The following is a 10,362-nucleotide window of genomic DNA, read 5'->3' as shown; positions in this document are numbered from 1 at the left end:
GAGTCCCCTTCGAGGTGAGAAGGGCGGAATATAAATACTGTAAATAAATAAATCGCAATGTATTGAAAATATTGACTACAACGCTGACTACTAAGAGGCAGACTGCGTTGGATAATCCTGAACGTTGGATGAGCGAAGGTTGGATAAGCGAGACTTTACTTGTACTGCATTTAATTGGACTGTGTAGGTCGACTCCCTGTCAAAACCAGTCTTTTCCTTTCCCGCGCCTTTCTTGTCCAAAGCGCCTTCCAAGCCCTCCAGCTGAGGAAGCGGCAAAGGGAAGGGTGTGTGCGAAGATGGGGAGGGAAGGGGGGCTTTGTGCGCATGCTCAGTAGAAGGCAGGCTGGACGGCAGGCTTGAGAAAGCGGAGCTGGAGCCGAGCCGCTCTTCGCCGCTTTCCCCGCGTCGGATGCAGGGCTCCGGATTCGTTATTGCCGGCAGCGGAGGGAGCCATATGCGAAACGGAAAGGAAAGGCGCAGTAGCAGCATGGCTTCAGGTCGCCTCCCTAAAGAGGGCAAGTTCTCCGGCGAAAGATGAACCCAGAGCCGCTTGACCAGCAATGGATCGACGCTCTAGTTGCTTCCTGAGGTCCTTTTAGTGTCTTCCGTCTTGGCCCTGGCTTGTGTCTTCCCTCTTCGGAAAGTCCGGGAGATTCTCGTCGTGATAAAGCAGTTCCCCGCCCCAGATTCTTTTGGGGGGAAAGAGGAGGAGCAAAAAAAAAAAAGCAAAGGCAGCCCCATTGGGAAGGCAGCAGAGATGCCCTGGAACGTCAAGAAGAACGAGTAACTTGCGATGTAGCGATTCCATCTACTTTCCGTTTCCTCCCGATGGTGTAACAAACAGACACTGGCACTGATGGGCTACTCTGTGGCAGAGACAAGGCTGCTGAAGGTAAGCGGGGTTGGGTGAGTTTGAAACTAAATATCCAGGAAGTGTAATAAGTTTATTTGGAGCGTTTAAAAAAATGTTTGAAATGCGCTAAGGGTGAGGAGGAGTGTTAAATCTTTGCAGCTGTTGGCAAAGAAAACTTGGGTCTCAGAAGTTCTCTGCTCCAGAGTCAGGCGTCAGTGGACTAATTAGCCCACAGCGCCCTCTAGCGACCGGCCGGAGAGTAATCTCAATCAGCCATGGGCAAACTTCGGCCCTCCTGGTGTTTTGGACTTCAACTCCCACAATTCCTAACAGCCGGTAGGCTGTTAGGAATTGTGGGAGTTGAAGTCCAAAACACCAGGAGGGCCGAAGTTTGCCCATGGCTGATCTAAATCCTAGGGGTTTGGATCTGGGACCGTCCATCATTATGGGTTTGGTTGCTGTCAAATGCATGGGAAAGGTTATTATAAGAGCCTCATATGCTTTGGGAAAAAGTATGAACCCGTTTGCATTGTCCTGCAAAAGGAAAGAGCTAGCATAAGGAATCTGGTCTATAACAACATTGCTTTTCAAACTTTCCTAGAATCAGAGCTGTAGAGTTGGAAGAGACCACAAGGGCCATTCAGTCCAACCTCCCGCCAGGCAGGGAAATAGAATCAAAGCACTCCTGACAAATGGCCATCCAGCTTAAAAACCTCCAGAGAAGGAGACTCCACCATGCTCCACGGTCCCACTGTTGAACAGCTCTTACCATCAGAAAGTTCTTCCTATTTGGCCTGCATAAATAGTATCTAGATCCAAGGAAGTCATGCTACCCCTCTATTCTGCCTAAGAATACTGAGTCCAATTCTGGGCATCACTATTTAAGGGAGAATTTTTTTCCATGTCAGGAGCGACTTGAGAAACTGCAAGTCGCTTCTGGTGTGAGAGAATTGACCCTCTGCAAGGACGTTGCCCAGGGGCCGCCCAAATGTTTTTAAATTTTTTACCATCCTTGTGGGAAGCTTATCTCATGTCCTTACATGGGGAGCTGGAGCTGACAGAGGGAGCTCATCCATACTCTCCCTGTATTCGAATTGGCAACCTTCAGGTCAGGAACCCAACCTGCAGGTTAGCAGTCCTGCTGGCACAAGGGTTCTGCAATTTAAGGGAGATGTTGACAAACTGGAATGTGTCTGGAAGAGGGCAACTAAAATGATCAAGGGTCTGGAGAATAAGCCCTACGAAGAGCGGCTTAATGTTTAGCCTGCAGAAGAGAAGGCTGAGAAGAGGCGTGATAGGCATGTGTAAATATGTGAGGAGAGTCATAGAGAGGAGGGAACAGGTTTTTTTTCTGCCACCCTGGAGACTAGGACAGGGAACAATGGCCTGAAACCATAAGAAAGGAGGTCCAACCTGAACATTAGGAAGAACTGTGAGAGTTGTTCAGAAGTGGAACTTGCTGCCCCAGAGTGTGGTGGAGGCTCCTTCTTTGGAGGCTTTTAAACAGAGCCTGGGTGGCCATCTGTCGGGGGTGCTTTGAATGCAATTTTCCTGCTTCTTGGCAGGGAATTGGACTGGATGGCCCACGAGGTCACTTCCAACTCTATGATTCTGTGATTCTATGTTTAGGTGGAATCTTTTTTCTTGGAATTTGAATCCATTGCTCCATGTCTTAGTTTCCAGAGTGGCCGAAATCAAGCTTCCCCCTCCCCAATATGACACCGTTTAAAATATGTAAACATGGCTTCCTGTCCCCTCTTAGCCTTCTTTTCTCCAAGCTTAGCAAACATTACTCAGCTCCCTAAACTATTCCTAATAGGGCTTGCTTTTCAGACCTTTGATCATTTTGGCTGCCCTTCTCTTGTCAATATTCTTTTTGAATTGTGGTGCCCAGAACTGGACACAGTGTTATACCAGATGAGGTCTGACCAGAGCTTAATCTAGACACTATACTCCTTTTGATGCAGCCTAGAATCACATTGGTGATTACATTTGCTAGTTTAGCATTTGAGTGCCCAAAATCATTCTTGCATAGCATGGCAGCAAATGGTTACACAAAATATCTGGATTTTAAATAATGGAACCATCTAGTGTTTCATTTAGTAGAGCACTTCCGAAATATTTCCTTCATGAAGGCCAACAGAAACACATATTAATAGAATCTTGAAAATGATTAGATTGTTTTTTAAAAATTGAAACAAATTGATAGCATAAGAAGCATAGCTCCATAGAGGGGAAAATGTGGGCACTGGCCTTTCCAAATTCTGCCCCAGTGAAATTTCCCTGCTGTCCTCAAATTTCTAGTGTTGCAGCAACTTAAAACTTCACTTGAGTTAGAAATACAGTTTAGATGCCCAAAGAAAAGGGGCAGCAGTTATCGAAGGATTTGAACATAGCAAACATAAGAACCGTAAATGTGAAAAATGTTTCCTTTTTTCTGTGCTAGAAATTTGAGGAATGAAGGGGGGAAATTATTTGGGGAGGAAGAATTCTAACAGAGAAAATCAAAGCTCTATTTTGTTCTAATCCCACTCCATAACTCCCGAACTGTACTCTTGAATTATGTGGCCTTTAAATAAAGTTGCTGGTTATCACTGCAATACTTCACTGTTTTTAATGACACATTTTGTTGTTGGTTTTGTTTCATTCTACAGACAAGAACAATATGCCAAGTGAACAGATCCCAGAAACAGCAATCAGCCGAGGAAAAAGTGAGCTGTGTGTCCCATTTTGGGTTTCTGATTTGTTTTTCTGAGGAAGAGATAGAGCTAATTGAAATGCCAGGACGGGAGCTGTTTTCTCAGACTGATGTGGACATGAAGATAATGAAAGAATACATTAAAGCTACAAGTCTCGTACAGGATCATCAAGGAAAACAAAATGTTCACCAGTGGAGTTTGGCAAGTTTTGGAAAGATGCTATCACTATCACTATCAGCGGATTGAGATATTTTGCAAAATCTCTGCCCTCTTAGAAAATAAATGGCAAACCTTTTTTGTGCATCATGAGAGGACAAAATGGAAGGCAACATGGATTTTATAATTTATGTCCTGTGTGGAAAATTCTTTTTGATTTTTCATTTTCTTTATATATGTTGTTATCAGGTTTTCCCTCCCTTAGCAAGAATTGCTGAATGTTAAAGGTTTTCCCTCCTCTTATACACTCACACAAGCATACACACACTAAGTCCTTTATTAACAAAATAACATGCTGGATGTGATGTTTTGTCCCTGGACTTCACAGCTCAATAGACATCCATTTGACATGAAATTGGCTTGTTAGTCTGGGATACATAGAAGTTGGTCAGAGGTTACATTCTCTTTAGCCTTCTGTATTGTTGATTTTATTTTGTCTCTATGGTGTCTCCTCAGGGCATCTGCATTTGAGCTTTCTTTCAATACTGCATCTAAAAACCACATCAGCTAAGAAGTACCTTAAAGCATAAAACATTCCTTTTCCAAGGTTAAATAAAAAGCCCTCAAGTATATTTTCCCTACTGGTACCTTGATCCACGTTAGAAAAATGAACATTTTTTTCCTCCAAGTGGACTAGGCCTGAAGGGAGGAAGCTGCCTAATGGATCATGGCTCTATTGTTTACAGGACATTCCTTATTTTTAGCATTAGCAATGTTGGCAGTCTGCACTTTTGAAGAGTCGGTGAGTAATTACTCAGATTGGGTGACTTTTACAGAGAATGTGGATCAGTATGAGAAACAGAGACTGGAAGATTTCAAGGCTGATCAGAAGATGAAAAGAACCATCCCTCATCCAAGCTTGTATTTCAGTGCTGAAGAAGTCCCAGCATTGAGGCAGAAATCTCACACCAGCCATCTCCACCTCTTTAGAGCAATCAGGAGTGCAGTGTCTGTGATGCTCTCCAATCCATCCTACTACCTACCTCCACTCAAGCATGCCGATTTTGCTGCAAAGTGGAATGAGATCTATGGAAACAATTTGCCTCCCTTAGCATTTTACTGTCTCCTGTGTCCAGAAGATAAAGCTGCCTTTGAATTTGTTTTGGAATATATGGACAGGTTGGCTGGATACAAAGACTGGCTGGTAGAGAATGCCCCGGGTGATGAGGTTCCTCTTGGGCATTCCTTAACAGGCTTTGCCACAGCGTTTGATTTTCTGTATTCCACCCTGGATGATGACAGAAGGCAAAACTACTTAGCCAAGATCTTGGCTGTGAGCGAGGAAATGTATGAATATTCCAAAGTCCGTTCCTGGGGCAAGCAACTACTTCACAACCACCAAGCCACTAACATGGTGGCATTGCTCATTGGGGCTTTGGTAACCGAAGGGGGCATAGAGGCCCAAGCTAACATCTGGAAGCATACAGTAGTGGATGTGATGGAAAAAACCATGTTTTTGCTAAACCATATTGTGGATGGCTCTTTGGATGAAGGTGTAGCATATGGCAGCTATACATCCAAATCCATCACCCAGTATATTTTTCTGGCACAGCGCCACTTTGGGATTAACAATTTTGAAAACCACTGGCTCAAAATGCACTTTTGGTTTTATTATGCTACCCTTTTGCCTGGCTTTCAGAGAACTGTGGGCATAGCTGATTCTAATTACAATTGGTTTTATGGACCTGAAAGCCAGCTGGTTTTCCTTGACAGGTTTGTGCTGAAGAATGGCATAGGCAATTGGCTTGCACAGCAAATTAGAAAGCACCGCCCAAAAGATGGCCCTATGGTACCATCCACTGCTCAAAGATGGAGTACACTTCACACAGAGTACTTATGGTATGACCCAGGATTAACGCCTCATCCTCCTCCTGACTATGGCAGTGCGAAAATGCATGTGTTCCCTAACTGGGGTGTTGTTACCTATGGGGCAGGGTTACCATATGGACAGACAAATACCTTTGTTTCTTTCAAATCTGGAAAGCTGGGTGGCCGTGCTGTCTATGACATAGTCCACTTTCAGCCATATTCCTGGATTGATGGTTGGCGGAGTTTCAACCCAGGGCATGAACACCCCGATCAGAACTCTTTCACCTTTGCTCCCAATGGACAAGTGTTTGTCTCCGAGGCCCTGTATGGCCCCAAACTCAGCCACCTGAATAATGTCCTGGTGTTTGCACCATCTCCAACAAGTCAGTGCAATCAGCCTTGGGAGGGTCAACTTGGGGAGTGCACACAGTGGCTAAAGTGGACAGGGGATGAAGTTGGAGATGCTGCTGGTGAGATAATAACATCCTCTCAGCACGAGGACATGATGTTTGTGAGTGGCGAGGCAGCATCCACATATTCCTCAGCTATGAAGCTCAAAAGTGTCTACCGTTCATTACTTCTGTTGAATCACCAGACTCTGCTAGTGGTTGACCATGTGGAAAAGGAGGTGGACTCTCCCATCAACTCCATCAGTGCCTTTTTTCATAACCTTGACATTGACTTTAAATATGTCCCCTATAAATTTATGAACAAATATAATGGAGCCATGATGGATGTATGGGATGCTCACTATAAAATGTTTTGGTTTGACCATCATGGCAGCAGTCCTGTTGCTAGGATACAAGAGGCAGAGCAGGCAGCCGAGTTCAAAAAGAGGTGGACGCAGTTTGTAAATGTCACTTTTTCTGCAAAAAGTACTACTGCAAGAATTGCCTATGTGTTCTATGGGCCTTATGTCAACGTTTCAAGCTGTAGATTTGTTGATGATGCCCAAGCAGGGTTTCGAATATCTTTGAATGTCAACAATACTGAAACTGTTTTCTCAGTTGTCACAGACTATCTAAACCTGGGGACAAGGTTCAATTATTTAGGTTTTGGTGGCTATGCCAAGGTAACTACACAAGGAAAAGTTACAAGATTTGGTCTGGGTACAGAAGCAGTCAAAAAGCAGGCACTGAATAACAAGACTGTTTTCCCCTTTGGTTTTAAAGTGAATATAATAGCAGGACTGATTTTGGGGATTAGTTTGGTCATATTGGCCATCCAGTGGAGGTTTTACATATCTTTTGGCAAGCTTTTGCGTTGGACCCTAATCTTGGTAATTCTGCTATGGTTTGTGGAACTGATTGATGTGTGGAGCTCTTGTACTCAACCAATCTGTGCAAAATGGAGTAGTGATGTAGCAAGTACAGAAGGCAATGCAGAGAAGGACCAAGGGCACCCTGTGACTTTGCCAGACATTGTCATTACTTCTCTCCCCAATTCAGGTGCAGAAATCTTGAAGCAACTGTTCTTCAACAGCAGTGACTTCATCTACATTAGGATCCCTACAGGGTACCTTGATGTCCCCGAAACTGAATTTGAGATTGACTCATTTGTTGATGCCTGTGAATGGAAAGCATCCGATGTTCAAAGTGGCCATTTTCGGCTCCTCCAGGGCTGGCTGCATTCTCTAGTCAAAGACACTAAGCTGCATTTGCAAAATATTCATCTACATGAACCCAGCAGAAGTAAGTCGGCTCAGCATCCTTCCCCCAGCAAAGACAAAAAGAGGCGGCCTAGAAAGAGAGAATCCATAGCAGAACAAAGAACCCGACTGAGAGGGAGTTCAGACAAAGAGGCTGAATACATTAGAGATCTGAGGAGACACCTTGCTTTTTATCCCAACGCACGCCCTGTGCTTAGTCTGAGCAGTGGGAGCTGGACATTAAAGCTGCCTTTCTTTCAAGAAATCATAGGCCTTTCGCTGAGAGCACTCTATGTAGTCCGTGACCCTCGTGCATGGGTCCATTCAATACTATACAAAAGCCAGCCAAGCCTCTACTCATTGAGGAAGGTTCCTCAGCGTTTAGCTAGGCTATTTAAACCAGATGGCAAGAGGAAAGACAAGTGTCATTTAAATTCAGGCTATGCCCTTGAATATGAGCCACTGAGGGAGGAACTTTCCCATTCAAATTCAAACGCTGTCTCTGTGATGTCCCATTTGTGGCTGGCAAATACAGCAGCAGCCCTGAGGCTCAACGGGGATTTGCTGCCAGCAAATTATCGCCTCCTCAAGTTTGAAGACATTGTCAACTTTCCCCATAAGGTGGCTGAAGCCGTCTATGCCTTTCTTGGCATCCCTCTGTCTCCTGCTAGCTTAAACCAAATATTATTTGCCACATCCACCAATCTTTTTTATCTTCCTTATGAAGGGGAGGTCTCTCCAGTGAGCATCCATGCTTGGCGACATGATCTGCCTCTGGAGGAAATTAAGCTGATCGAGGACATCTGTTCCACTCTAATGGACCGCTTAGGATATCCAAAGTTTACTGATTTAGATGCTGCGGGTCAGCAGTAGTTTGCACTATGGATCCCCAGGCATTTGTAAATAAGAATCAAAGAATCTGGTTTATTCTTGTAAAATGTCTTGTACAGTCTGTTATACTCGCAGAGAGATTATTTTAAATGAAATGAGATATTTAGTCTAGTAAGATTTTTCCCCCTTCTTCTCCCAACTAAAACCCATAATTACTTTTGCTGCCTTTGAGAATAAAGCTGTATGAATCTTTACATTCTTTTTCCAGATGGACACTGGGACCTCAGGGGATTGGTAATAGGATAAGGGGGCTTTCATTTCAAGGCTATCAGTATGAATCCAGGGTTGGGGAAGAGTGGGAGGGGGTTGCAAAGTGTCACAAATGTCTCCTGGTTATTTGGTGGCCAGTGTGAAGTCATATGGGAAGAGCCAGGGCACAGTCCTAGTTTTCTGTTAACAACTGTCAGTATTTTTTTTAAAAAACAACAACAGAATTTACATTTGGCAGCAAGTATGTCCCATAGGCTGAATTTGTGAGTTTGTTGTGTCTGCTTTTAACCACTCCAGGGAGCTAAGAAACTGTAAACTCAAGCTAACCAGCCAGCTTTGTTTCTGTTTGTTTGTGTGTTTTAAGAAATGTTTCCTATGATTAGCAAATGACAATCAACACATGCCTACACAGACACATATTTATATTGAGTTTGACCAGACTGTGATACACTCTTGGTAGCCTGAACAACAACATCAAAAATGAAGTTGACATGAATAAAAGAATACTTAATATGTTTTACCCACCCACGAAGAAGTAAGGGCAAGAAAGTTTATTTCAGGATATTTCCTATTGTAATCATAGTTGTTTCTTTAAATATGTCCACGTACATGATAAATTACAGCAGCCCTGAGTTTTTTAAAATAATAATAAAGTACCACATTCTGTCTCTTGGTTAAGGACTGCTGTTTTCATGATGCATCCAAATAAAAGCTTTAGCTCTGGTGAATACATTTCAGAAATTTCCTGAAAAAGGAGTAACATGGAAGGAAAGATGCATAGAGCCGGTGATTCATTTCTTTGGGACACACTAACTGGAGTGAGGGGAGTAATACTACATAATTCTAGGTTGTTGACCCAACTTTAACACTGATGATATCCTATGGGATTCTGAGATTTGTTGTTTGGTGAAATCCATAAAATTATCTGCCAGAGACATCTAATGTCATAATTAAGTCATCTTTATCGGGTTATTTATAATTATCTTCTAAGGGTTCCATTAAACTACAAATCACAGAATTAAGTAGGAATGAGTCATGGCAGTGATATGAAACTGCTATGATTGCACAGTGTGCACGCATTCCAGAGCAATTGGTGTTGGTTTGGCTGTATACAGACAGAAGTGTCCAGGTATCATACCAGTACATACTAGATTCCATCATGCATATAAACTAAAAGGTAAAGGTAGGTAAAGGTTTTCCCCTGACGTTGTATAGTTGTGTCCGATTCAGGGTGTTGGTGCTCATCTCCATTTCTAAGCTGAAGAGCTGGTGTTATCCATAGACACCTTCTAGGTCATGTGGCCAGTATGACTGCATGGAGCGCCATTACCTTCCCACTGGAGCAGTACCTATTGATCCACTCACATTTGCATGTTTTCAAACTGTTAGGTTGCTGGGGATAACAGTGGGAGCTCAACCCGCTCCTCGGTTTTGAACCACCAACCTTTCAGTCAGCAAGTTCAGCAGTTTAACCCATTGCACCACTGGGGGCCCCTACATATAAACTAGATCAGGGCTCCTCAAACATTTTAAGCAGAGGGCCAGTCCACAATCCTTCAAACTGTTGAGGGGCTGAATGATCATTTTTTTAAAAAAATATGAACAAATTCCTATCCACACTGCACATGTCTCATTTGGGCCTGCTTTTGGCCAATGAAATAGTTAAATTTTAGACCAAAAAATGGGCAACAGCAACTGCATTGTCTGTAGCTTTAAACAGTTCTTCGTCTGTGCATGAGGCAGGGCATTGTGGGCAAGCATGCAGAGTTGTATGTTCTGCTCCGCAGTTGCACAAGGTAGAAAATTCTGGTTAGTGCCATTTTGCCAGGTTGTCTTTTAATCTGCCAACTCCATTTCCAGGGACTTCCAAGTTGCCCATTCTTGGTTTGCCCCTGATGGAAGACCCTTGCCGGGAGGGGGGGTCAGGCATCCAATTGGAATTTTCTAAATTTGCTGCCCAGAGGGATAGTCTTGGTGTTGCTGGAGGAACATTTAGAGGACAGGAGGTTCTCATTAAGCTTTTCCTTGCTTTAAGT

At 43.6% G+C, this 10,362-nt stretch overlaps 1 protein-coding gene across 1 annotated transcript; it reads left to right on the top strand.

Annotated features, from left to right (window-relative positions):
• Nucleotides 1–317: 317 nt before the first annotated feature.
• Nucleotides 318–8,999, top strand: dsel (dermatan sulfate epimerase like). The gene is made up of 2 exons (XM_003219721.4): nucleotides 318–892; nucleotides 3,508–8,999. The coding sequence occupies exon 2, from the start codon at nucleotides 4,436–4,438 to the stop codon at nucleotides 8,096–8,098; it is 3,663 nt and encodes a 1,220-aa protein (XP_003219769.2). The 5' UTR covers nucleotides 318–892; nucleotides 3,508–4,435; the 3' UTR covers nucleotides 8,099–8,999.
• The last annotated feature ends 1,363 nt before the right edge of the window (nucleotides 9,000–10,362 follow it).

This window comes from Anolis carolinensis, chromosome 4 (assembly GCF_035594765.1).
Source record: "Anolis carolinensis isolate JA03-04 chromosome 4, rAnoCar3.1.pri, whole genome shotgun sequence".
Classification (NCBI taxonomy): domain Eukaryota; kingdom Metazoa; phylum Chordata; class Lepidosauria; order Squamata; family Dactyloidae; genus Anolis; species Anolis carolinensis.
This window is presented reverse-complemented; position numbering and strand designations above follow the sequence as displayed.

Coding starts and splice junctions, on each gene's coding strand:
- dsel (XM_003219721.4), top strand. CDS start 4,436: ATGGCTCTATTGTTTACAGGACATTCCTTATTTTTAGCATTAGCAATG.